This window comes from Cyphellophora attinorum (assembly GCF_001299255.1).
Source record: "Cyphellophora attinorum strain CBS 131958 chromosome Unknown Contig20, whole genome shotgun sequence".
Classification (NCBI taxonomy): domain Eukaryota; kingdom Fungi; phylum Ascomycota; class Eurotiomycetes; order Chaetothyriales; family Cyphellophoraceae; genus Cyphellophora; species Cyphellophora attinorum.
Genome location: NW_017253248.1, coordinates 27,669 through 53,979, shown reverse-complemented (window position 1 = coordinate 53,979; position 26,311 = coordinate 27,669). Strand labels below are relative to the sequence as shown.

Genomic DNA, 26,311 nt, shown 5'->3' with positions numbered 1-26,311 from the left:
AGTCAGATGCAAGGAACTCATCGCCATTGACAAACATCCAAGAGCGTCTTCTTTAGGTCCAGCTAGGAGAAGAGAATATCCATGCAGGCATCACCAATGTCGCCATCACTGGCTACGCCACCGAATCTGGCCCAGGAACACTTTATAGTATCACCGGCCCCAGCATGGCTCTCGCCGAGCAATTCTTCGTCGCCTTCGAGCCGACATCGACGACATTGGCAACTTGCATACCCATCAAAGCCGTCCAATGAAGGTTTCCAGGAGCAAGAGTCGCACGAACAGGCAACCCTGTTACAAGGCATCAAGAATTGGTCAGACCGGGAATTATATGGTACTGAAAACAACTACCGAAAGTCTCCTTTTCGAGCTCCATGAATTTTGACAATAGATGCATCACAAAACAAAGAGAGCTGTCTCAAACACATATGCTGGGATGCAAATTCTACCGTTATCCATCAACATCCGTGCGTGCAGGTCTAGAGGGGCATGATGACGACAGGTATGCCCGTGCCAGGGTTTGGAGAATGCACAGGAGCTTCCCCTCAGGAGAACCCTTCCACATAGAGGCTTCAGGGGCTCAAAGCCTTGTCCCAGACAATGTGTACGGCGCAGTGGTCAAGTCGAGGAGACTTTCAATTGAAATGGACTTCTCGCGCAGGGCAAATGTGCTCGCTCGAATGGGTGCTTCCGACTGCGCCGTGTAACGTTCGGAGCCACAACACGTCTCGAAAGCGCTGATTTATACCTGGAGAAATACTACCGCAAACTCATAAGTACGCTGGAAACCGGTCGGATCAGCCGTGACAGATGGCCCATCAAAGTACCTTTGGAAGCGCTCAGTCACACTCACAAGTACAATTACGTGGAAGAAGGCGTCAAGATTGGCAGAGCCAAGGAAGAAATTGCCATGCCTACCCAGCAGTATATTTCCCGCACCCGGAAAACATACCCACGACAGCTATGAAGACCTCGGAGGAGAGACAATACCCAACCCTCATTCATGAAGTGGCACTCAGGATTGTGGAACCATAGGTCTCGTTCATGAAAACAGCAAGGTACTTTCGATCGCTAGGACGTGTACTCACGACGGTCGTGAAGAACTCGAAGAAAGGGAAGCTCTCGGCGGTCGACATAACCCGTGGACACAGCCTACACCATGACGACTAGTTACGGTAGCTATATATATATCCTAAGCACGGGAAGCAGGACAAAACAGCTGGAGACATGAACAGCCGAGCCATCGGACGAGACCTGCTGCTCTTGCAGTAGGACGAGAACAACACCGAAAAGACCACAGCATTCGCCAGACATCGTACCGCGACCCGAGTAACTTGACCTTCAGCCAGCGTGCGTTGGGACGCCGCTACTAAACGCAACAATACCCAGGCGACCAGCATGTCAAATTCTCACGGGTCTTCAAACACAGACGCACCAAACGCCAATGCAATGGAACATGCTCGTCAAGGATACTCAAACCGACAAGGAGTATGTGCAGAAATCGACGTCGGAAAAAACGCAGCCGCAGGAACATGGAAGGGATCTACAGAATCATAGGCACTGACCTGTGAATACACGAAGGACTCACCCCAGAAAGTCACATTGAGCCTAGGACCGCTGACGCTACGGGCTTGACGACAGCACAGCTGACTTTTCCGGCAGTAGGGGCAGTAGGAAAAGGCTCATGGGTTAAAGGAATGCCCATTGCTCTGTGGCTTAGGTACGGGTGTTTAGAGAAGCCTAGGACAGGTGATGCTGCGGGTAGGATTGGAATGCTTAAGCAGGGTAGCAAAATGCATTCATCGAAAGTAGCGTGACGCTTTCAAGTCTGAACATGTTTGTGCTGAGGCAGCGATTGCTCAGCGTATATAATCGCATCTATACATTACGAAGGCTTGCTGTGCTTCTCGTGCCAATTGCGGCTCTTCAATTCCATACTCTTACTCACTGCTACTCAGCTGGCATTGATAGACCTCTAGCAACATCCTTCGAGGGCGGTAGAAATCCGTAGTGTGGGGTAGGCAAATAGGACGACCGTCGTCCCGATTGACTATTGTGCGGGATATTACGGGGACGGGCGGAGATAGGGTCCCATTTAGGTCTTCAGCCTTGGAGAACTTTGGAAGGAAATGATCATGTGCGTGTCTTCCATTGCGGCTCCTGTTCCCTCTCCACCATTCCACAGGGCTCTCAAACGCGCTGTAGCCGCAGCTGCCTTCTGCAGGATATGCCTGAGTCTGCAGCGATCAGCTGACACTGCTATCTCCGTGGTGTAGGGTATGCAAATCAAAACTCTACCCAAGGTCTCTCGACACGCCGGATGACTCGAAGCCATTGTCAACCCCGGATCTCTCGCTGCCCTAATCATTTCATTGCCGCCTGACAGCGCCTCCAAGAGCCCTGGCTTGCTGTGTAAGGTACTCAGCATGCGGAGCAGATGAAAGACCACTTTGGGAAGGACGTCTACTCGTCGAGGACGGCAATGGACTGATGTCTAGAAGCTGACCACAAGACTAGACCACCCGCGGCCCTAAGCGGTGACCACCAACCGATCAACAGCATTGCGTCGCCGCTTGATATCGCCTCCAAAGGTACTCTGCACGCGGAACAGATGGAAATCCGCTTCAGGAAGGACGCCTGCCTATCCTTCGAACTTGTGGACGTTCGGAGGTTGTAGACGATCACCGGCATGCAAGTCAAAGCCTTGGCCCTGCCATGTCCTAGCACTTCTGCACGCTTTCTCCTTCCCGACACACCAGCCCCGACATCAAACAGTCCAGACCCCAACGCTTCCACTCCGCCGTCCCTCAACAAGATATCCGTCCTTCAATCGGACCCGCTCAACCACACCTCGCCCTGTATTCTCATTCATGCGGTCTTCTACTGACAGGTTGGCTCCAACACCAACATCTACCTGCCGCCCGTCGGTCTTGTCATAAACCTTAACCACGTCCTCCCCGGCAGCCGCAACAATATGCCGCGAGTCAAACATCATTGAGGTTATTGGATTATCGTAGGCGAAGGCGTCGTAAATACTGCCTGTGCGGAGATCCCATATCTGTAAAGGAGAGTGTCAGCTGAGTGCCTTTCGAGGCAGAGATCGTATGCAGGGGAAAAGCTGTACTTACGCGAATACTCCGATCCACACTCCCCGTCACAAGATGCGTCTGATCGAACTGCAGACACGTCACGGGGCCCGTATGACCCACCAGACTTCGGTGGACTTGGCCTGACCTCAGATCCCACAGCCGGACCATCCCATCTGCTGTCCCACACGCCAGCGCAGCGTCGAAAACCTGTAGTGCGCCGACAAAGTCCGCGGTTGCGTCGGCGGCGCGACCTGATGGTCGCCATTGCGGTTCCGATGTTGAGGTTGGGTTAGTGTTGATGGTAGCACTGGCTTGTGCCGCAGCCCAGAGAACATCTAGGGTCTGCACGCAGCGACCCTTTACGAGATCCCATTGCCGCAAAGTTTTGTCGGCGGAGCCAGACACTAGAGTGTCGCCACGGAGGTGCAGAGCGGTGACTTCGTCGATGTGAGCTTCCAGCACAGTAAGTGGACAATCCGCCATTGCGTCCGGTGGGGGTGGAGGAGGCTCGTCTTCGTGCTCATTCCCAAAACCGAGTGCAGCCTCTTCGTCTTCCTCGTCGGCGCGGCTGGGATCATCATAGGTAGATTTGTGTTCGTGGGGCTCGTACCTCGCTTGGGAAAGGTCCCAGAGGCGGATAGTGGCGTCGAGGCTGCCGGTGGCGACGATGTTGTCTTCCACTTGCAGGCAGCGGACGGACGCCGTGTGGCCTTCGAGGAAGCCCATGCATCGGCCTAGGTTGAGGTCCCAGACGCGGACGGTGTCGTCGAGGGCGGCGGTGACCATGGTGCCGAATGGCTGGTCGAAGTCGAGGGCGGTAATAATGTCGGTGTGTGCTGGGATGGTTTTGAGGTTGGTGCCTGATTCGAGGTGCTCGTGGAGGACGGGCATGGATTTTCGTTTAGTGTACTTTGGGCGGCGGCGCGATTTGGGTGAGGGTGTGACTGATGATGAGGGTAGCTTTTGGTAGATGGATTCAGACATGAATGACGGGTCTTCGCCTGTTGACTCGGGCGTCACGGGTCGATCCTGCGTTTCGGCGATAGATGCCGCCTCCATCTGAGCATCAAGATCATCCTGCATGTCCTCAATGTTGTTGTCGAGATCCTGTAGCTCCTTGTCCACCTCTCCCTCCTCGTCCTCTAGACTGGCCAGCCTCTCAAGCACGATCTGTCGCATAGCGTGCAGATTGGCGATCTTGCTATCGATCTCCCTGATCTCGGTAGCACACATGTTCTTTCGGATACCCATCATCTCGAGTCTGTGGTTCACAGCATTTCGCTTCTTTTTGACGCTTTGTATCGTTGGCGGTCCATCTTCTTCTAGATCGACAGCACCAAGGAGTTTCTGCTTGGATGCCCGCCGCCTATGGCCTTTCCTGTGCTCGGTGTCGGCCTCTGGCAAAGAGGCTTGAAAGCCCTGAAAAAGCGAGTATGTATTGTCATCATCGGGGATGTTGCTGAGCTGCTCGTCGGAGATGTAGGTGATGGCTCGATGGGCGATCTCAGTGGGGGCGACCCGTGCTCTGATGAGTTCAGAGGGAGCTTGTTGGGTAAAGGAGAAAACTGAGCGCTGGAGGGCTGGTCGACGCATGGTCCTCGATATGCTCCGCATGGCATTGTTGTACTGTCCTGTTGTTTCTTCGCCGCCCATTAGTTGTCCGGCGGTGGCTGTCACCTTGCGGCCAAACGCCTCGAGCTGTCGCGTCTAGTGGAACTGTGTCAATTGACGCTACGCGCCCATTTGGGACCTAGGCAACGTACATCTAGCACTGCCCCGAGCACCGAAGTCTCCCCCTCGTCCGCCATAGAGGTTCGTCGCGTCTCTGAAGCATTGCGGCTATGTGTTCTGGAGCCGGCCATCCAGTACAAGGAGATCGCTGTCCCCCAAATGGGAGGAGCTTCAATCAATATGGGAAAGCAAGGTCGTGTCCGCGAAGAGTCCTTAGCAATGTGTATGTATTCAAGCAAGTGATCAAGTCGGTGGCCTACAAGCTGCACTGGAGATGAACACGATGCTTGTACCTAAGGTACCCATGTCGCTTGCACGCGAGCCCTTGAGACCGCGGCGGCAGCGATGGAGAAAAAAAGTGACGTCCTCCGACCTCCGACACCCCTCCCCACACAGCAACGGCCCGCGCACACCTTGAAAGCTCCAGCACTGCATGATTCCTGAACAGATCTCACTTCAGGCCAACTACACTCTCGCATTCTTTTCGCATACTTGAAACACACGCACTCTTTAGTATTCATAGATGGCCTTCGCCGCGGCTCTACCTAGGACTCTCCTTCGCACCTCGACATAGCGCGGACGAGCACCAAATCGCATGCATACACCTTCACAGACGAACGGCGAGAAGACGCTGGTAGTGCCAGGCGCTACGAACGAGACACCGGCTCTACAGCACAAAAGGTCTTCCGCGAGCATGGACAGCGCAATCGACCTCTCCGATGCCACAAAGGCTCTCGACCTGGCGAACATTCGCTTCCAGCTCATCCGTCTGGAGGATACCATAACCTTCCACCTAATCGAACGCGTCCAATTCCCCCTCAACGCCACGATCTACGACCCCCAACTCCTCCCCATCCCCACCACCAACCTTGCCCTCCCACCCACGCTATCCCTCATGGACTACATGCTCTCCTCCACCGAAACCCTGCACTCCCTCGTCCGCCGCTACGACTCCCCCGACGAATATCCGTTCTTCCCACAAGTCCTCCAGCGGCCGATGCTGAGCAGCCTCGCATACCCACAGATCCTGCATCCGAACGACGTCAATGTCAACGATGTGATCAAGCAGAGATATATCGCTGAGATCCTGCCGGAAGCATGCCGGCATTTCGACGGGAGGGGCGATCGAGGCGAGGCCAAGGAGAATTACGGGAGTGCCGCGACGTGCGATGTCGCGTGTTTGCAGGCGCTGAGTCGGAGGATTCATTTTGGCAAGTTTGTTGCGGAGTCGAAGTTTCGGAAGGAGACGGAGAGGTTTGTCAAGTTGATCAAGGCTGAGGATCGGAAGGGTATTGATGAGGCGATCACGGATAGTAAGGTTGAGGCGAAGGTGTTGGAGCGGTTGGGGTTAAAGGCCAAGACGTATGGGACGGACCCGTCGATTGCGCCGGCGGGAGGTGTTGAGGAGGGGAAGATCAATGTTGATGCGGTGGTGCGGATGTATAAGGAGGTCGTGATTCCGTTAACGAAGGTTGTGGAGGTCGAATATTTGATGCAGCGGCTAAAGGGGACGGAGTGGGAGTAGTCGCTCAGCTCTCGTGTCGAAAGTCGTTCCTCCATCATGCATCCGTAGCACAGGCGGCGGTGCTGGGAAATCCTCACTCAGTAGAACAATAGACAGACCAGAATCAGGCCGCACCGGTTTGCTGCAAAGCCACCCCAGCCCCTCAAGCTCCTAGCGGCTTCAAGAACTCCCCAACCGCGGCCACCGCTTCCGTAAACTTCCCCGCCTCAATCAGAATCAACCTCCCCATCGGCCGAATTCCCATCTCCTGAAAAGCCCTCTTTGAATCGCTCGTTCCCTCGTCCCGCTGCGTCGCGTACTCATAACCACCCGCACACAGTGCATATCGCTCAAAGACTTCGTCCTCGGGATGGAAGTACATCGTCTCGAATGCCCCTCCTCCAGATCCACCGCTGCCACCTTTCTGCTTCTTCTTCTTCTTCGGTCGCTCATCTTCACCATTGTCGAGTTGTGATGCGATTTCCGTGTAAGTCTTGCTTACGATGAGGTAATGCGTGAACTCGTATGGCTCGCCTTCCTGGACAGCCCAGGCGATCTCCTCCGGCAGGAAGGCGTACATGGGCGGTGCGACTTCTGCGGGGCAGTTGATGAGGCGGTCTGTGAGTATCAAGCCGATCTTTGGGAGTGGCGTTTGTGATAGCAGGGTTGTTAGAGTGCTAAGTTGAGTATTGCTCGCGCTGCGAGAGCGTAGGTATGATGCCAGTTCCGCCACGAATGGCTTGCTGCCATCGGCAGTGGTGTGTGTGTGCAAGTTTATGACCGACAAGAATGCATAAGCGTCCGTTTCCTGCCCGTCGACTTTTACTGTCGATCCGAGAGTAGGCTGGCTAAGAATCAGATCTGTGAGGGCGGAGATGTTGAGGTTGACGGCGTCGATGTCGAAGAGCTGGTTCAGTAGAGACTTGATGCCATGGAAATCGATCTCGGGGCTGGGATCGAACCACTCGAAATCCACATCGAGAGTCTCGAAGTCTTCGTCCGAGTCGCCTGAGTCTTCTTCTACGTGGGCGTTGCCACTGGAGTTGGTGATAGCCTTGTCTTCTGACTGTTGCTTGCGCTTCGACATGTTGACTGTATCCCAAGTTGAGGTGGCTATGAACGAGTGGTTTTCAGGATGATACTTCGATCCGTTAGTACCTACAAAATCGAAAGAAGGCAACCAAACCGGCATCGAAAACTTTTTGCCTTGTCTTGATGTCGGAGAAAAACAGCCTACCGCGCATTTCGCAAAGTCGTTTCAGCAGACCGGATGACAAGTCGACACTACGGAGGTAGGTAGATACTTTGGCTGGTGCTTCCATAACTTCTTCCGTGCTAAAACTTGGGACCTGCAACCCGTGCTCATGAACGGATATGGTCCGTTGTACCATGCTGCTCGCCGTGTGATCTGTGCGGTGATGACACACGCCAAAGCGCTTGACTGGTTTCAGCCGAGACCTGGAAGTCTGGAACATTTGCATCTCAACCCGCCCGAAGATTGCCAACGACAGCTGCTCAGCTGTTGAAACCCTAGTATGAGCTACTTTCACAGTCTTGTTGCCTAGGTAGCGCCTGTCGTTGAGCAATTTGCTACTACATCGACCTTGCAGACGGGGCCGGTGAGCAAACGATCACGGCTGCAAATTCCCGCCGATAACGATTCCTTCCCCAGTTGACAAACAGTACACATCGTGCCTGCCTGAGCAGGAGGTCCAGGTAACTGCGACCTCATCACACCACGGGAACGAGGATCACTTGTCACCGATCACAATGCCGTGAGAGCTTGAAAATCCCTGCCTTGCACCGGTCTGGACAGATTCTCTACTTCATCCCTCTTCCACCCGTAAATCCTAAAGCCTAACCTCTCAAATCCCTTCATAACGACCGATACTTCCATACCAGGTAAGTCACGTAAACGAGCGGTCAGTCTTGGACACCCTGGCTGTCCATCACCTTCGGATTCTGCGGCTGCTTCACACCACAACTCATTTCTGACATTCTATCCCTAGTACGCCACAACATGGGCAGAGTCTGCGCATCTTGCTCACGAGAGCTCCCTCGAACGTCGTACACAGGCAATCAGTGGTCTAAGCCAGTCGGAGTCTCGCGCTGTGCGGCTTGCGTACATGGCCATCAGATCGACATCCCCGTCGCCCCTTCTAACAGCGCCGGCCGGCACAACAACGCTTCTCGGGCCGTGTTTGAGGACGACGCTCTCGAGTACCCGTTTGCCGAAGGCGCATTTCGTTGGGTGGCCAAGGGAACGTATACCCACGGTGAGCGTGAAGGTCAGGCTTGTGTTTGCAAGTGGTTCAAGTCAGGCTCGGTCTTCTCCAAGGACTACTTCACACTCGACATCAAGGCCGCGGCCAAGGCACTGGAGATCGTCGACCTATTCAACAATATGGGCATCGTAACCAAGACTGTGAAGATCAATGTTCCTGCGGTCTGGACAGGATTGGAAGGCAGCAAATTGAAAGGTGTAAAGATGATCGTTGAGCCATTCATCCAGAACTACGAGAAGTTCAACAGCAACACTGGTTGGGTCGACGAATCTACGACATGGGGCATGGTCATGCAAGCCTTGAGCCACTTCAGCTACCACGTCACCCGCGGCAACTTTGTCCTCTGTGACCTCCAGGGCGGTATCTACCAGAAGGAAGTCGTTCTCTCAGATCCTGTCATTCTTTCCCAAACCGAAGAGTTCGGCGTCACAGACTTGGGCCCGAAAGGCATCAGATCGTTCTTCAGTCAGCACGAGTGTAACCCTTACTGCCGAGACCACTCGCACAAGCCAGCGAACCCGCGACAATTCTACGAGCCTCAGGAAGGATCCCTGATGCGGATGCGGCGCACAGTTCCTACCTCTCTGGCTCGGCCTGCTGCATCGTCCCGCCTCAGAGAGATCTCTGAGTACTGATGGGTTCGTCTGTGGAGGCGTATTACAGGGCATTCTCTTGGAGAGAAAGCCACCATAGGAACACCTCTGAGTTTCAGGCTCGGTCGATGAATGACATATTACAACAGAATATGATATGGCTACTATCACGGACCAGTGAAGACTTAAGAGAGCTTTTTGAGGATCTCCTCTTGCACGAAAATGACGAGGCACTCTACATAAGCAGTGCGCCATCATCCGCAATCGACTTCTCTGCAGTAACTAGATCTGCGCACATTGGTATAATGGGTCACAAACCCTCCGTGTAGAACAAACGAATAAAACTACCTACTGCCAGACCATATTGTATGTCCATCGCTTCACGAGACCGGTTGACAAGCTAGGTTGCTACCTACGTTGGTCGTTTGCTCGAACATTTTTGTCTATCTATCATGCACTTTACCATGACCAGCAATCGGAACAATCTCGTCCAGGCTCAAAAAGCCAAAATCCACGCGTCATCCAATCGCTCATTCGTGGCCTTCAAGCCTCCTGTCACAAGTATCGAAGGCTTCGCAGTCAGAACATCTGCATCAAACCACCCTCTCGGAGGCGGTGTCGGGCCAGATGTCTCAACAAGCTGCCATGTCTTAGACGCGATGTCGAAGAGCCAGACATCTCCGAGCATGTTTCCTGCACCCGCATGGCCCAGATTGCTCGGATCACTTTCACCAAACATCGTCACCAAGGACGGCTTCCCGCCCACCTCGAGAGCAAGTAGGCTGCAGACGCTGCGTGCCGTTGGCCCAGATTTGCCGTCGGCCTCGTAAGTGATTGTTTGCCATGCATCTGCGGCACAGTCGTACACATCAAGAGCACCGCCGTGCTCAACCTTGCCATCAAAGCCGTTCATGCGCCATACTTGCCCTTCGGTGTATGCGATGGATGCTCCACCCCTTGCTGGACCTGGCGCGTCAGCAAGCTGCTTCCAAGTCCTCCATCTGATACTGAACGACCACATGTCGCTCAGTCTGCCTTTCTCGGGACAGCCAGCATGCAAATAAATCTTGTCGACGCCATCACTGGTCATAGCGTGATAGCTGCGGCCTTCGGGCTTCGGCGCACTATCATCTATCGGTCCGATGCGGGCCCAGCCCTCCTCAACAGGACCCAACACCCACAGTACACCATTCTCCTCAAGGGGTGCCATGTCGACACCCCCACGCCCAGAGAAGAGGTACACATTGCGATCTACCGTTGTTGTTGCTGACCCAACCCTTGGCTGCGGACTCCAGGCCGTGGCAGTGAGCGTGTTCACTGAGGCATGATCATCTGGAAATGAAGGTGAGAAGAGCCATCAATACCTAAGTCTGCTCACCTCGCAGTAGATCGAGTACGTGAGTATCACCATCTATCGGTTCTCGTGGCTTTAGCTCGCCGCCAAATATGCACGCGCTGTCTCCGATGATCGACAATGAATGCGACGACTTCTGTAGAGCCGGCAGCGAGCCCAGCTTGCGCATCTTGCTGTCATATTGATGTTGAGAAGTCAGAGAAAGACGAGCACGGTTGCGATTGCATTTGAGGACATTAACGATATCAGGCAGTGAATCTGCACGACGCGCTCCTCTCAATTCGGAATCTCTGAGCAGTCAACCGGTTTCGTGAAGCGACCGAAATATCCTTACGGCACTGTCATTTTGATGGATCAGGAACATCATATTCGTCAGTCCACTCCACCAAATTCTCTTCATAAGTTCAACTGCCTTCATGTCATTCTCACCATGAATTCAACTTCCTCTTCACGCGATATAGACGCGTTATTCACACAACAGCTTCGACTGGCGGACCATTTTGCGCATTTTACGCAGCTTTACGCATCAGCACAAGCCTATGGCTGATGTTCCAGAATCAAGATGTCAGTTGATTGGCCTTATGACTCTGTCCACTGCTACAAACGGCATAGTATGATCAGAGCAAAGACGGATTGCGAGTCCGAGCTCTTCGCGTGGGCAGTGCTTCGTGAGAGAAACGTAGGCTGCTCTGTTGCCCGCAAAAATAGAGGTAACACACTCGGACTTGTCCTATCGCGCGGCTCCTCCTAACTTGCATCCCATACACTTTCAGGAACAGATCGACATTAATGTGGAACAGAGGTGTACACTAACAAGACTAGACGACCGGCGTGATGGGGTTTGGAGAAAGCAGCCGTTGTTGGCGGCAGGTTGGAGGAAGTTGAGGAGCTATCCGATCGTACAGTTATGGCAGGGCATTGTAAGTGGCAAGGTTCAGGTTTGACCTGTGACCCATCTTTACGAGAGTAGACTGGGGACAAGCAGCCGCACCGTGAGAGCAGACATTGAACCTGAAGACAGTTGTCTGAAGGTTTGGGCATGTCCATCGTTGCAGGACGGCTAAAGCTCGATATCGATACAATATGGCAGAAAAGACGATAGAATCAGGTATTCCCTGGCTTCGACCGCCAGCAAAGCGCTACGTCTTCCGCAACGCCAACCTTGTTGACCCAGTCCAAGGCATCATCCGCAAGAATGTGACCGTCACAATGAGCAACGGCACCTTCGAGTCCGTCACCTCACCATCAGACCCAGACCCGAACCCAACTCCAACAGCATCCACTGCCTCCTTCACCGAAACCATCGACCTCGACCTCACGAACCGCTACATCCTCCCCGGCCTAATCGACAGCCACGTCCACCTCCAATACGTCCCCGGCACCCCCACACTCAGCCAAATGAAGCGCCTCCCACTCGAGATCCGCTCCTACCGCACACCTCACCTCTGCGCCGCCATGCTGGCCCGCGGCTTCACCACCGTCCGCGACTGCGGCGGCAGTTCCGTGGCCCTCAAGCACGCCATCGCCGCCGGCATCGTGCGGGGCCCACGCCTCTTCATCGCTGGCCACCAGCTCTCTCAGACTGGTGGACACGGCGATCTGCGTGATGAGTATGAGGGTTCGGGTCAGGAAGGGACATTGTGTTGCGCGGGCCATGTGTTTGGGCCAGGGCGGATCTGTGATGGGGTGGATGACTGCATGCGCGTTGCGCGCGACGAGTTGCGGCAGGGAGCGGATTTTCTTAAGATCTTGGGCAGTGGTGGGATCAGTAGCAAGACGGATGCGTTGGAGATGGTGCAGTTCTCGGGGGAGGAGATTAGGGCGATTGTGGGCGTTGCGAGGCAGAGTGGGACGTATGTTACTAGTCATGCGTATACGCCTGAGGCGATTCGGAACGCGGTGCTGAATGGGGTGAAGGGGATTGAGCATGGGAATTTTTTGGATGCGGAGACGGCGAAGTTGATGGCGAGGGAGGGCGTGTTCTTGACGCCGACGTTGAGACGTATGATGTTATGCGGAGGGAGCCGTTTAGTGCGTTCTTGCCGGAGGAGAGTAGGCGGAAGAATGAGGCTGTTGTTAAGGCGGGGAAGGAGTCGGTTAGGATTGCGGACAGGGAGGGGGTTGTGATGTGTTACGGGTCGGATTTGTTGGCGAGTATGATGCAGTTTCAGACGAGGGAGTTTGTGTTGAGGGCAGAAGTGTTGGGGGCTGGCAAGATCTTGCAGGCTGCTACGGTCAATGGGGCGAAGATGCTTGGGATGGAGGGGAGGCTGGGGCAGATTGAGACGGGGTTTGTGGCGGATATGTTGGTGTTGAATGCGAATCCGCTGGAGGATATCAAGGTGTTGGATAGTCCGGAGCAGCACTTGTTGGCGGTGATCAAGGAGGGTCGGGTTGAGGTCAGTCGGTGGACGAAGCTGCCTGAGGAGAGGCAGCAAAGTCTCAGCATAGAATAGCATTGCCTGGAGCATTGCCGGATGGGTTCCTGACTCAAAGCACTCGCATCGGTAAGCCGAATGACGGCCATCGAGAAGGGGAACTTAATGAGGCTCTGGTTGAATCGCTATAGCATCCGCGATAGGAGATGGCCTACGCAAACATTAGTGCATTGCTAGCAGTGTTTAGCATCATGCAGACTCGAAGGCCTAAACGATAAGGATGGAGAAGTTTTGGAGGACATCGAGCGAGCTCCAAAAGGATCGACATGTTCGTGGACTCGTTGAAGAACCCCCAAAATATACATGGCATAGGATTGATAGATCATTGCCTCTTCGAGTAGTTTGCCGATAGCCATGTATCTGTCACTTCGGCACAGAAACCCGCGCCCCCAACGACGCCCTGTAAGGTCCGATGGATACTTATACAAGAGTGCTCTTGTGATGTCCAGCGTGCACGTTGTATACAGCATCGCCAATTCTGTGCCTCTAAAACGCCGACAAGATGGGAGAGATTTCCAAAATCGAGGCCGTCGCCGACGATGGCAAGATTGTCGAGCCCAGTGGTAACGTCCTGTACGACATCGATCCGGCAGCCGAGCAACGTGTGCTGAGGAAGATAGACATGCGCGTGATGCCTCTGGTAAGTCAATAGTGCTCAAACAAACCATTTCCAAGCATCGCGCAGCACTCACCATGCCTGACAGATGTTCCTCGTCTTCTTCTTCCAATTCCTTGGTATGTCACGTCATGTCATCGCCCCTCTGTCCAACCATGCTTACCTTACGTAGACAAGCAAACCATCAATTTCGCGTCAGTCTTCGGCCTGCAGCAAGACCTCAATGTCAGCGGCAGCGAGTTCTCCTGGGCCGTGTCACTCTTCTATTTCGGCATCCTAACGGCACAATTTCCAATGACCTACTTCATTGCCGGTTCCCAGCGACACTCGTGGTAGCGGTTGCGGTGATCTTGTGGGGCGCCTGTGAGATGTGTCTCGCAGCGCCGCATAACGCAGCTGGACTGCTAGCGACGAGGTTCTTCCTTGGTGCGTGCGAAGGTGTTGCGGCACCTGGCTTTGTGGTGATTACCAGTAATTACTATAAGAGGTCTGAGCATCCCATTCGGGTTGCTGTATGGCAGGGTACGTACTGCACAATCGACGCGCATACCCGTGACACGGCGTTGCTGACAAGTCCAAGGCACCAACGGATTCGCACAGATCATTGGAGGCATTCTAATGTACGTGATCGGTCAATCCGATGACCTGGCGTTGGCGAGCTGGCGTGTGATCTTCATCGTCGCGGGTTGCGGAACCATTGGCGCCGGCGCGCTGTTCATCGCCTTCATGCCGAGAGATCCCTCAGTTGCGCGGTTCCTCAATGAGGAGGAGCGACGCATTGCGGTGCAGAGGCTGGCAAACGACAGAGCGACCAGGGACAGGAGCCAATTCAGTGCTGATCAAGTCAAGGAGGCGCTCTTGGACCTACAGACCTGGTTCTACTTCGTGTTCGGATTCCTGATCTGCATGTCGTCGCCCATTTTGAAGGTATGTGTTGGCGTGAGACGTTGGGACAACAAATACTAACGGCAGCAGTTCTCTTCGCTTGTCATCAACGGCTTTGGATTCTCCAGGTTTCGGACCATGTTGGTTGGACTTCCAAGTGGTGCATTGCAGATCATAACGACCTGGTCCGCGGCGTTCCTGATGGGATATACCAAGAGTTTCCGCTGCTTCTCGGGGTTGTTATTCACTATCCCACCGCTGGTAGGCAGCATCCTGCTGCTTTGCCTCCCAGCATCCGCGAAGTGGGGTATCGTGGTTAGCACTTGGCTCGCAGCACAGTCTTCGTCCTTGATTCAAGTCAGTCTCAGCATACTCGCCTCGAACGTGAAGGGCAACACGAAGAAATCGGCCGTCAGTGCTGTCTTCTTCTTGGCGTACTCGACTGGCTGCATCGTCTCACCACAGCTGTGGCAGAAGCCAGACGCGCCACGCTACACCAAGGGCGTGGTGGCGAGTATCGTGTGTTGGTGTTTGTTCATCATTAGCCTGTTGGCTTATTACGTCATGTTCCGCAGAGTCAATCGCAAGCGAGATGTGGAGGTGACGGAGTGGGAACCTGTCGAGAATGGGAAGACCGAGTTGGACGCTGCTGTCGATATTGACTCGGATATGACTGACAAGCAGGATATCAAGTTCAGGAACACCTTGTGATGGACGAGTATCCATGGCCCACGGACTGGGAGTGCTCGAAGGAGACCTGACCTCAGATTGGCCGCCGATTGAAGTAAAGGAATGCGGGCTTCACCTGCAATCGATCCGCTCGACGGTCGTGAATGTGAAGCCGCTGCTGTGAAGAGATGATCGGCCATGGAGAGAGCAACGCGAGGGGCGATTGTAGGTGTGCACTCAACTCACAGCGTCCGGTCTCGCAATCTCGCAAGTAGGTGAGCTGCAGAATGAGCAGGAACTCAGATACGAGATAGTCGCAAGCTTTACAAAATTCTGGTACTCAATCAATGGGGTATCATATGCAAAGAACGCCAGCTCAGGACATGGACCATACTCTCGTGAACCCACTCTCATGACTCCGACCCGGCAGCAGCCGACCGCGCTGCGCATGTGATTCTGATGAGATGTCACTCACCTCTTGGCCCCTCAGCCCCGCCCACGCCCACGCCCTCGTCCACTACCTGCACCCCCTCTTCCACCACCTCTCCCTCTTGGCCCTTTCCCTCTCCCGGAGACTTTGCCTCCCAGACGTTATACGACCCACTTTCCGCCTCTCCTACCCGCAAATAACTCACCACCCCAATGTCTACCACCGCCAAAATCACATTCCGCTTGCCGTGCTTGATCTTCGCTTCGACTTTTCGATCTGCTGGCAATTCGTCGGACGGCATAGAGTCCAGCAAGCTGCCTATTTGGGACATGGTAGGGACGTTTGTGGCGCGGGCGTCGAGGACGCAGATGTGGAAGTCTGGTGGTGGGGGAAGGGATTTCTTGTAAGCTGTGTTGGAGGGTTTGTAGACGTGGTAGGTGGGGGTGTATGCGCCGGTGGGCTGTTGCGGTTGCGGTGAGGAGATTGTTGTACCTGTTGGTGGCGGTGGTGGTAAAAGGGAGACAGTAGATGGTTTGGGCGTCTTGTAGGACGGGATGAGGGCGAGAGAGCGGTAGATGTCGTTATATGATCTGTGTAGGCCTGGGCTTAAGAGGGGCCCATGAGATGGGCAGGAGGGCCCGAGGCGGGGATTACTGATGAAGTTGAGGAGGCGAGAAATGAGGCCAGGGGTCCGCGATAGTGGTTGGGGGAAGCGAGACGGTAGAGGGATGGGACTCGAGTCGGAGATGTGGCTGTTTGTGTGGGCGTCTTCGGCCGCATACCAGCCTGGGGCTCGATGCACAATGTAGCCCAATCGTCGGAGGTTGCTGTATACGAGCCAGCGATCCATGTTGAGGCCGCTTCTTCCTAGAAAGGTTGCGTATGCGCCTTGTAAGCTTATGGGGAGCTCGTCAAGTGGTGTGTATGTGTGTTTTGGTTTTTTTTCAGAGTCCACGTCGATTTCAGTCTCAACTGAAACATCGTCGTCGTCCTCGTCGTCTGATGGGTCTTCATCGTCGTCATTTGGCAAGTCCGGCCACCGAATGTCCAGCGTGCCTCTCTCGAGCAGGAACAGTGCTTCTTCCGGCAGCAGCCAGGTCCACGAGCGAAAATCTGCTCGACCAAATGTTCTGCCGAATGTGCTCTTGAAGTTGTATACCACCACGCATCGATCGTCCCAATCGCGTCCAACCAGCCCCTTGCGTAGTCTGAGGTCACATTTCTTGCCCTCACTTAGGTCCTCAACGAGCTGACCCACATTATGGGTCTTCGCTGATTGTGATCGGACGAAACTGAGGGCATCTTGCATAGCCTGTCGACTTTCATCGAGTACATTCGCCTGATGCTGAGTCGGGTTCGGCTCGAAGTCCTTGGTTCCTCGCTTCAACAGTGCGCCTTGTGAGGCCTTGCTGCCGCCAGCCAACGATGCCAGCAAGCGGAAATCTTGTGCTTCATCTTCGGCGTCATCCTCGTTGTGCTGGTCGTGGCCGGCAGCAGAGGCGCGGAGGAGCGCGTCTTCGTCGGCGTCGGCCATGCGGTAGCAGAGCTGGCGGTGCGGTCGTGGCTATAGGGTGTTGTAACATATGGTCTCGTCGTATGCAATGGGAGGTGAAGTTGACATGTGTTCATCGAAGAATATTGAGTCATGTATCGATAAGCTGAGCGATCCTGACTCGTGCATCCCGAGGTCTCTTGGCGCTCCGGCTATCTCAGGCTGTACGAGAACGCCAGGCACCAACTTCCCCATTCCCGTCTTGACTACGAAACAAACCGGTCCTGGTTCACCGCATCCATGAATGGACTTCCGGCCCGAGCTGCTACATTCAGACAAGTGACATATTTCTAAATATTACGAGCTGCAGAGGTACTACTAGGCAGGATGCAACCTCCAGCCATGGACGATGCCAGACGTGCAAGCTTGGAATCAATCGAAGCCGTCCTTGATTTCATCCGAGGCAACCTTGCTAATATCGAACGTGTTTGGGGCCGTGACTCTGCACAATGGCGATCCGCAGCGCAGCTCATGCAGAAGCAGTTGGATGAGAACCTGAAGACCGCGAACCTCCAGCAGGACGATATCGCAGATATGTTGAAGAGTCTCAAGCTCGGACACGAGGAGGGAGATTCAAATCTCGTTCGCAGCGCCCAGACCCAAGCCGTTACGTGATGAGGAGGCAGTCTATGATCCTGGCATACGCTATGGAAAATTCCTCAACAACACGCCACGAGCACATGCTCGGCAGTCGGAAGCGGCGGGATGCCTTTCTCACCCCACGGACTTGGCATTCAGGCTGCGACCATACTCTTTACGTGCTCGGAAAGCCGTTGAGTGCCTCGTTTGCCTGCCAAGATAGTCTCCGATTCGCTCGCTTCTTTTGGAACGGCAGTCGGCAGTCCCGCACATGCATTCTGTGACACAAATTTCCGTTGTGGAAACAAAACGGCACACATTCTGGGCGTTGACTGCAGCGAAATTCTGAAGTCGGCTCGACCAGGTCTCACAAAGTCATGTTCACTTGCAAAGTTTGAGTACAAAGAAATACAAACAAAAAGCTCGGTCCAAGTCGCGATAAAGTCAAGGCAAATTTCCGGAAGGGCTTGATAAGCCACCTTCTTACGCGATAAGAGAATCCCGCGCTTTCCTCAACTTTCGTAGAAGCTTCAGACGCTCCAGAGACACGCGACACGTGCATACGCCTCGAAACTTCGATCCTCAACATAGAACTTTTCTTCTGTTTGGCATCAACAATCTCTCATCCGGATCTCGACTACCCGCCGGTAGAGGAATGGCCCCATCGGCCGCCATCGACATTCCAATTGTTCACCAAGACACACAAGACCAGATCGAAGTTGACTCCTCGTTCAACTCAGTCGTCGACGACGTCTTCAGTCCTCTTGATTCACTGTCAACATCGGTCAGTAGCATTTCTATTGCGGACAACTACTTCGAGGAGCAGTCGCGAGGCGCGGCAGATCTCAGAGTCAAGGAGCTCGACCTTGAACTTGAGGCAGAGAAGTACTTGCAAGCTGTCGAGGAGGATCCTCTCCTAGCCGACTGCACTCAAGATGCTGTCACTTTTGGTCAAGGGCCCGATGCCTGGCTCTACCATCCAAAGTCGGGTGTCTTCGACTTGACCCGCCGATCAAACGAGAAAGTCCACTTCCCGTCGCATACCGACAACATGACTGGCCTGCTCGTCGATCCGAATCGCACTATACTCGTTATTGTCGACATGCAGAATTTCTTCATCAACCCGGACTGCTATCCCCACAAAGCCGGATTAGGAGCAGTCAACCCGCTCTTGAGAGTGATGGAAAAGTGTCGCAACCTGGGAATCGAGGTGTCCTTCCTGAATTGGGTCATTGATGAACAAGATATGATCGCGATGCCCCCTGCTGTGCAGCGCGGCTGGAGTTCCGATCGTCTTCTGTCGCATGGAGTCGGCTGGAACGTCAACCTCGGGTCTGAACTGCCTAACGGCCAAGGCAGATGCCTTTGGAAAGGCTCCTGGAACGCAGAACTATACAGTCCAATCAAAGATGCGGCCAGAACCGACGATGCTGTGTTCTTCAAGAACCGTCCCAGCGGGATGTGGAGCCGGGACTGCGACATGGCCAGGTATCTCAGTGAGAACAATCTCAAGACAGTCATGTTCGCCGGAGTCAACACAGATCAGTGTGTGCTTGGTACGCTCACCGACTGCTACAGCAAGAGCTATGATTGCATCATGATCCGTGACTGCGTGGGCACTGCCACCACTGGTTTGATGGCTCAGGAACTAGTGGAGTATAACGTGGAGCGAAACTATGGTTTCGTTCTGGATAGCGGATGTGTCCTTCAGGCTCGTGTTCTATGCACTTAGCAAGCGAGCATCATTGTCTCCGGCTTGGCCGCGTCTGGTCGAACGCCACCAGACACTGCATGACTTAGCAGTTTGTTTCACACGGAGTTCGGGGCATCGTCGTTGTTACTAAGCTGGGGCAGAGAGGCGGAGAGCTCCGCATTCGCATGGATTCTACGGAGTTCCTCCTACGATGCCTCAGGCATCATGCAAGCATTTCTCAGACCATTTCATAATTCAGACCAACTATTCCCCCAGGTCCTGTACCTTCACCCACTTACCCATGAGTGATTGAGACTCGAGTATGACTTGACTTCGCATCGTCTATGGGGCAATGCTCGTGATGGACAGAACATGGACGAATTCGAGAAACCAGAGGGAATGGGGTAATCATAACCGGTGAACATCGCCCCGCCGGTTGGCTTGGCACTGATTCCGGCCCCTGCCATGCACTTGAAAACGAGAGAAGGAAAGAGCGAAGTGCCAGAAGAACATCTTCGCAAATGGCAAGCGTTCCTCCATTCACCTATAATTGGTCTCAAACTACTCTCGCTTCTCTACAACACCACCACTAGCCCAATATTTTGGTTGAGTCGTCTCTGGCAGCTCGGTGCTCATACGCCGATGCTTTTCATCCTCATCTATTGGACGTCGGCTCTGCTCGACGCGAGCTGAATCAACGCCGTGCACGGAATTTAACTGTCTGCCCGGTGACATCGCCTTGGTCAACACATCTGCGCTCCGGGGCATAAGGCATGTCCCGACATAGGCGTGCGCCCGAGCGGCCAACCACAATAACTCTGAAAAATATTCGTGTACGTGACCACGACCTGCCCTGAGGTCAGATGGGTGTTCTCCGCACTCCTCGTCAACAGTTGTGGGTGCTGTTCAGCGGAGGTCGACATAGACTCAATCCGAACCTCAAAGCAGTACCGGCACCACCCATAAGTCAACCTCATGCATATTTATTCCCTCGGAGTAAGTATGCCTTACCTAAGCTCGATTCAATACGATGTTGACACGCTAGCGCTCTCCGCGTACTGTGTGCGGGTACACAGCCTACCCACCTTCGGCTTTCATCCTCAATGGAGAAACGTGCATTATTGTCCGTCCTGGCGACTTTGAAGTCGGCCACAAATGGCCATCGAAATTGATGCATTGCCACGACTGTCTAGACCTCGAGGCAGCCCCAACCTAGGACCGGCTTGACCTCCAGATGCGTCTCAAGCGATGTAGGGGTCCGTGTGGCGGAGTCCTCAAGGGGCAATATCGAGCGGAGACCACAAAACGCTTGTGCTTCAACAGAACGCTTCAAAGCAGACCTGCAGTATACATGGGAATATCCGAAATGTCGCACACGTTCGCGCATATCTGCTCGGCGCAACGCTCGCAAAGTTATGCGCAATGGCCGACGACGAAGAGGGCGACAAGCCTGTCATCATATTCGGCATCGTCCAGGTGCAACCAACATCGAAAATCAAGAGAGATAGAGAGCTGCACAACTCAGAGGTCAGAAGCCATGCGATGAAAGTAAGTCTTGTTCTTGAGCACCAAGCGTATACAAGGCTAAGCAAGAGCGTAGGTCGTGCATGAGCGTCGACGCAGTGTGTGCAGCTTTGAAGGTTCATCACAACGTACGCTAACTCGGATAGATCGAAAGGCAGCGGTGCAGCAAGATGCCAAAATCTCGAAGACGTCAAGAAGATCGACGCCTGATGCACCTACACTGCCTTCTGCCTGCAGCGCACTGTCCTACGGCAACTCGGATCCTTTCGAAGCTACCGGCGCGATCACCATGACGCCAGAAGTCAGCTACTGTGTGAGACTGTGGAAGGATACTCAAGCTCGGTAAGCGTATCTTTTGCTGTCGCCAAAAGTCGTTCCTGATCAGAGCAGAACACACATCAACCGCTGGGCGTTGGACATATCGGGCGAGGAAACCTTCTCTCCAGGCCTTGCCGCATCCTACCATGTGGCCGGAGCACAATTCTTGGCTATCGAACTTTCCACTGCACGCGAAGTTGTAAGTCTGACACATCATAATTTCAGCAGCACTCAAGTTGTAGCTGGAAGCACCTATGCCAGCCTTAAAATGTTCTGGTGCTTCGCGACCTCCCCTCGTCCGCCGGACGCGACACCGTGACCGTCCAACAGAGGCTGACTCGTGAGCATAGGACCTCGTAGGTGGCTGGGCTGCCATACAGCTGTATGGCTTGTGGCATACTCTCCCACAACACATCAGATCAAGCATGAAGCAAGTGTTCTACCAGACACGGGAACTCCTGCTTAGGAAGCTACGAGAACGCCTTTCAGCTACCGAACTCACAAGTCCGCAGGAGAGGCAATCTGTCGATGTCCGCACCGCCGATCTTTATGACCTAGTCATCAAGACCTTGAGACTTCTAAAGATTGCATGTGTGGAAGATGAGTGAGTCTGTCCAATCCCGGTTGTCGTGTACCTAGTTCACCTCTCCGCCATTTCGCGTGGGCGCGAATGTGCACAGTTCGACGCTAGTATATGTGACTGACAGTCTATACAGTGGCGAAGAAGCGCGTTTGCATGCAGCTATGGCGGCCCATGTGAGTGATCTACCATGTTCCTGCCACATGCTCTGCGATTCGAGCATCATCTGGCCCTTTGACGTCGTTTGTGTCTCCTGTCTCCTAATCTCGCTTTAGCGAATGCTCTCTTCAGACCCATGGCCTAGTGCTGCTTTGCTGACTTTTACGCAGCTATCAGAAGATCCTCGAATTCAGTTGACGGAACATCACTGGCAGCAGATGTCAAGCCTGTCGGTCCGCACGGCCGCCATGGCAGTGCTATGCGATGTCGAGCCTGCGGCGCGACTTATACGAAGGCCACATCTTGACTACAGCTTCGATGGCTGGCTGTACCAGAGACTGCGACCTTTCTTCGCCTGCCATCCATCTGTGGTGGTGACGGAGCTCAAGTCGAAGCCAGGATCTACTCACCTCTCTGTTGATTCAAGAGTGGTGAGAGATGCAGTGGAGACCACTCGGATCTGTGCTTCTCTTTGCAAACAGCCTATATCTTTTCGAAAAAGGACCGAGCACGGCCATGAGATTTACAAGTATGGCATGACTGCAACTACCTTCGCCTTGGGCCAACTACTCACTGCATATCACGACCTAAAGGATGACCAATGGATGTCGAGCAGTAGAGAGAAGCAGGATTCAGCACATGTCGGCACTGGAGCTCTGCGCCATCATGAACTTGCATTAATTTTGACAACCATCTATGTCCTGTGTAAGTGCACACGAGAAGTTTACATCGACAAAAAGGACATCTACGACACCTCCCACATACTCTTCCCGCTCCTCCGGACTCACTTGGAACGTGCGAATGCTCAAGCCAGCAAAGAGGCGACATTCTGGATGCTATTCTGCGGTGCTCACCACGAACGCCGGGTCGAACATGGCCTTGCACTCCAGAGCGATCCACCGCTGACTGGATGGTTCCGCGTGCGGCTCCTTCGAAAGGCCCGGGAGCTACAAGTCAGATCCTGGTCCGAAGCGCAGAAGATTCTCTCGCAGTTTGTATGTCTCGACCGTCTGCAACCTATAGACCACGAAGCATGGTTTCACGAGGTCACTCTGAGTGACAGCCACGAGTAAGTACTCAAAACGGCAACTACTCGAGTACTCAAACGGGGAGTACTCGAGTAGATGGGGGCGGAACGGCCAATAGCCATTGGTTCCTGAGTGTTAAGCGAGATCTACTCTTCTCTTCCTCTCTGCCTTGACCCCCCTTCCTGACCAATCAGGGCTTGTGCATGGGGAGAGTGGAGCCCTGCTATGAGTACTCGAGTATATACTCAGAGCACTCGATTACACTGCTGGCGGAGTAATCGATTACTTGAGTACTGCCTCGTGGCCAGCCCTGGTCACTCACAAAGCACATCGGCGTTCGAGTAGTACACGGACGGACGCAGCAGCACAAGTGACACTGAGGTGTTATTAACAACGACGTTAGAAAGCCTAGCCACCTGTAGGTGGGTAGCCCATCTGACCTTGCCTGGGCCAGATTTGCGTGTTGCTCTGATTAGTCCAACCCTGCTGATAGATCTTGTTTGCTGGGACTTCCCCTTCACAGACCAGGCAGATGCGGATGATTTGCTCCCTCTCAGCGTCCGTACGCTGAATCCACGTGTCCCTGGTGGTGTTGGTGCACGGTAGCTGGCAGTGGCTTCGCCAGGTGACCGAAGTGCCGATGTTAAAGGGGTTGGTACTGCAATCAGGAAAGTCATGGATGTACGCACCTGGCGAGTTATGAAGGCCTGCGATTCCAAATTGGTCGGGGATGTTGCGGCGTTGAGCTGTGCGCCCGACAGCTTTGTACGGAATCTCATACTCGGCTGTCTTGCACTCGCCGCACAGCCAGTCGCGTACTGTGAAAGCGCGATTACGTCTGCTCACTCGACGGATCGTTAGTTTTCCATGGTTCCGGCATCGACACTTCTTCTTCGGTCGCGGGACTACACCGTTCATGGTGCAATCATAGCACGGCATGAACATCGAGTCGTGCCGCCAACGGAAGAAGTCCCAGTGGAAGTTCTCCCAGTCGGCGCATTCGCTACAGATCCAAATGTTTGGGCCATGAGGCGGATTATTGCCTCTGTGCCCTGTACCTTGGCAGCGGAAGAATTGCAGACGCGTTTCCACGGGCTCGCGTACGTCAACGTTGGCGTTCGTGTTTCTGCATAGGCGCCTCATGTTGCGGGTCACCCACGGACCTTGGTTGGTATCCACGTACTCAATGGCGCGAGGCTCCCATGGAAGCCTCCGCCGCACGGCGATCGGACTGCGGCGATTGCTGCATCGTACTTGCAGCATTCTTTCGAAGTATGGGTCTCCTCCGACAGGCATGGTCTGGATCGTGAGATGTTGCCAGCCCGGGCCAATGCTATAGTTGAATAAGTCGAGGAAAGCTCGGCGGATGAGGTTATAGTCAGTTCGGTGGGGCTGGCGGTCACCAACAATATGGTACAGGATCTGATTGAGTATGCCGGGCTCACCTTCGAGCGCCCGGCGGAGTGCTCCTCCCATAGGAGGGACAGGTCGAGCAGCTCGGCGGACTCGACGCGGTGGTGGCGGTAAGCCGGCCGCGTTGAGGGGCGTTTTCTGGCTGTTTTCGGTTGTTCTAGGCATTGTCAGCAGTCTGTGGAGGTTATGGAAGCTGAAGAAGGCCAGCTCATTACATTTTGACTGCTACTTCTATGACTGGGAAATCACTTCTATGGCCTGTGCTTGCTTCTTCCGTGCCTTTGTGCGCATGTCAAATCTCGCGGTGTCAAAGACAGCAGACCAAAATACGGTCTATAGCCAGTCTTTGTTCAACATGGCGCCCATAAGCCGTAAGTCCACCAGACTCTTAGATCTGATGATATCGGCGGTCGCTTGCCGGACAGCATGCTACGACCGAGGACAGTGAGAGGGTGGGACTCACTGCGTTGGCCGCCTCGCGGAGGATAAAAGTTGCCTCGCCCTTGCAACTCTAAACTCAAGCCCAAGAATAAAAATGTCGACAATGCCTTTTGTCTTCCTTTACTGCATCATAATTTTCTGGTCACTGCTATGCGCGTGCTTTGTCGCATAGTCTTCGCTACGAAGCTCTTTCTGTGCTCAATGTGGACGTCAGTCGAACAAAGACTGATGGACTACGCCTATATGGCGAGCCATCAACCAGCATAGTGACTCTGCAGAACGACCACGTCACTGATTAATCGCCTCCAATATTGGAACATGCATACTCAATCTCAGTCGACCGTGCTGGCGACTAAGCAGCTGACCACGCTTCGCCTGACCGCCGCTGCACCATCATCGTCCAATAGCCTCACAGATTGTGTCGCTCCGCATCTAGCGCTTCGTGATCCAGAACATAAACAGTACGCTTGCTACCGCTGACATACCAGCTTCCGCCGGACGGAAAATGGTAACTTCCATGTCCCGGTGTACCATGCTATGATCATGGAGAAGCCAGACAACCGCACTGCCATAGCTGTTGACGTTCAAAAGTGATCAACGTGAGATCATTATAGATCGTCTTGTTCACGACACCACTCAAACACAATCCTCCCTCTCCGACCGGCGAAATCTCTTCAGTTTCAATCCACTCTTGCATCCTACATCGAATGGTCTCGATGCCATACCCCAGTACGTGTCGTATAATCGGCTCGCCCATCGTGAAGTGAATCCTACAACGCTCGACCATTGTAGTCTGCAAGACTTTGCGGACACGCCGAGAGACAAGCCGCAAATTGGACACCCATTCTGGCGACCAGGAAATCGATATCTTCTTACGCTGATACATATTGCTGATGTTAAGGTTGAAGTTCTCGGGGATGGTAAAGGCGATGATCTTCGCGAGGATCTCTGATGGCATGGTTTCGAGCCTTGGTAGCGGTTTGTCCCATTCTGGCGCAGAAATGATGTCGGACATTCTTGACTCAACACAGGACCGTATTCAGGAGGATGAGGCCGATGTGATCAGGGTCGCGATGTTCACGGGCTGCTCAGGGATAGCAGACAACGGGAAAGGTGAGTCGGACGGCAAGTGATAAGAAGGGAGGGACTCAAACAAACGCTGAAACTTGCTGACTCGATATACAACACGAAACTTTGGCTTACCAGAATGCAGCGTCCTCAGACCCAGGTATTCGATAGCAGCTGCTAGCGTGTTCCATGATCACAAGACGATGATATCTGCCTGAGGTCCAACCAACACCGCATTGATGTTTTGATCATTCAACACAACTTGCCCACCACGCAGGGAATATCTCCGCAGCAATTGTTTACAGTGACTCAAACCCAGCGCCTGCCGAAGTAATCACTTCTGGACAACGACATACTTCTGTCCA

The 26,311-nt window shown here is 53.8% G+C and overlaps 11 protein-coding genes across 11 annotated transcripts; 6 read left to right on the top strand and 5 right to left on the bottom strand.

The window, feature by feature from the left end:
* Window positions 1-2,764: 2,764 nt before the first annotated feature.
* AB675_1005 (Mitochondrial division protein 1) lies at window positions 2,765-4,894 on the bottom strand (the record flags this gene model as incomplete). The annotated part of the gene is made up of 3 exons (XM_018138802.1): window positions 2,765-3,055; window positions 3,126-4,793; window positions 4,850-4,894. 3 exons carry the CDS (start codon window positions 4,892-4,894, stop codon window positions 2,765-2,767), a joined length of 2,004 nt encoding a protein of 667 aa, XP_017998002.1.
* A 617-nt stretch (window positions 4,895-5,511) lies between these two features.
* AB675_1004 (Chorismate mutase) lies at window positions 5,512-6,342 on the top strand (the record flags this gene model as incomplete). Its single annotated transcript, XM_018138791.1, has 1 exon — window positions 5,512-6,342. One exon carries the CDS (start codon window positions 5,512-5,514, stop codon window positions 6,340-6,342), a length of 831 nt encoding a protein of 276 aa, XP_017998086.1.
* Window positions 6,343-6,484: 142 nt separating this feature from the next.
* AB675_1003 (Protein bcp1) lies at window positions 6,485-7,408 on the bottom strand (the record flags this gene model as incomplete). Its single annotated transcript, XM_018138780.1, has 1 exon — window positions 6,485-7,408. The coding sequence occupies one exon, from the start codon at window positions 7,406-7,408 to the stop codon at window positions 6,485-6,487; it is 924 nt and encodes a 307-aa protein (XP_017998061.1).
* Window positions 7,409-8,341: 933 nt separating this feature from the next.
* AB675_1002 (Alpha-protein kinase 1) lies at window positions 8,342-9,241 on the top strand (the record flags this gene model as incomplete). Its single annotated transcript, XM_018138769.1, has 1 exon — window positions 8,342-9,241. One exon carries the CDS (start codon window positions 8,342-8,344, stop codon window positions 9,239-9,241), a length of 900 nt encoding a protein of 299 aa, XP_017998140.1.
* Window positions 9,242-9,695: 454 nt separating this feature from the next.
* Window positions 9,696-10,409, bottom strand: AB675_1001 (Nitrile-specifier protein 5; the record flags this gene model as incomplete). Its single annotated transcript, XM_018138758.1, has 1 exon — window positions 9,696-10,409. One exon carries the CDS (start codon window positions 10,407-10,409, stop codon window positions 9,696-9,698), a length of 714 nt encoding a protein of 237 aa, XP_017998110.1.
* A 1,227-nt stretch (window positions 10,410-11,636) lies between these two features.
* AB675_1000 (uncharacterized protein) lies at window positions 11,637-13,009 on the top strand (the record flags this gene model as incomplete). The annotated part of the gene is made up of 2 exons (XM_018138747.1): window positions 11,637-12,532; window positions 12,586-13,009. 2 exons carry the CDS (start codon window positions 11,637-11,639, stop codon window positions 13,007-13,009), a joined length of 1,320 nt encoding a protein of 439 aa, XP_017998193.1.
* A 484-nt stretch (window positions 13,010-13,493) lies between these two features.
* On the top strand, window positions 13,494-15,203 carry AB675_999 (putative transporter; the record flags this gene model as incomplete). The annotated part of the gene is made up of 6 exons (XM_018150581.1): window positions 13,494-13,631; window positions 13,696-13,726; window positions 13,780-13,920; window positions 13,989-14,129; window positions 14,188-14,534; window positions 14,583-15,203. The coding sequence occupies 6 exons, from the start codon at window positions 13,494-13,496 to the stop codon at window positions 15,201-15,203; spliced, it is 1,419 nt and encodes a 472-aa protein (XP_017998134.1).
* A 425-nt stretch (window positions 15,204-15,628) lies between these two features.
* AB675_998 (putative tRNA-splicing endonuclease subunit tsp-5) lies at window positions 15,629-17,125 on the bottom strand (the record flags this gene model as incomplete). The annotated part of the gene is made up of 1 exon (XM_018150570.1): window positions 15,629-17,125. The coding sequence occupies one exon, from the start codon at window positions 17,123-17,125 to the stop codon at window positions 15,629-15,631; it is 1,497 nt and encodes a 498-aa protein (XP_017998055.1).
* Window positions 17,126-18,377: 1,252 nt separating this feature from the next.
* AB675_997 (Peroxyureidoacrylate/ureidoacrylate amidohydrolase RutB) lies at window positions 18,378-19,454 on the top strand (the record flags this gene model as incomplete). The annotated part of the gene is made up of 1 exon (XM_018150559.1): window positions 18,378-19,454. One exon carries the CDS (start codon window positions 18,378-18,380, stop codon window positions 19,452-19,454), a length of 1,077 nt encoding a protein of 358 aa, XP_017998163.1.
* Window positions 19,455-20,837: 1,383 nt separating this feature from the next.
* On the top strand, window positions 20,838-23,069 carry AB675_996 (uncharacterized protein; the record flags this gene model as incomplete). Its single annotated transcript, XM_018150549.1, has 7 exons — window positions 20,838-20,963; window positions 21,016-21,037; window positions 21,086-21,281; window positions 21,330-21,456; window positions 21,608-21,861; window positions 21,974-22,013; window positions 22,167-23,069. 7 exons carry the CDS (start codon window positions 20,838-20,840, stop codon window positions 23,067-23,069), a joined length of 1,668 nt encoding a protein of 555 aa, XP_017998079.1.
* Window positions 23,070-23,432: 363 nt separating this feature from the next.
* On the bottom strand, window positions 23,433-25,893 carry AB675_995 (uncharacterized protein; the record flags this gene model as incomplete). Its single annotated transcript, XM_018150538.1, has 2 exons — window positions 23,433-24,594; window positions 25,763-25,893. 2 exons carry the CDS (start codon window positions 25,891-25,893, stop codon window positions 23,433-23,435), a joined length of 1,293 nt encoding a protein of 430 aa, XP_017997997.1.
* Between the last annotated feature and the right edge of the window lie 418 nt (window positions 25,894-26,311).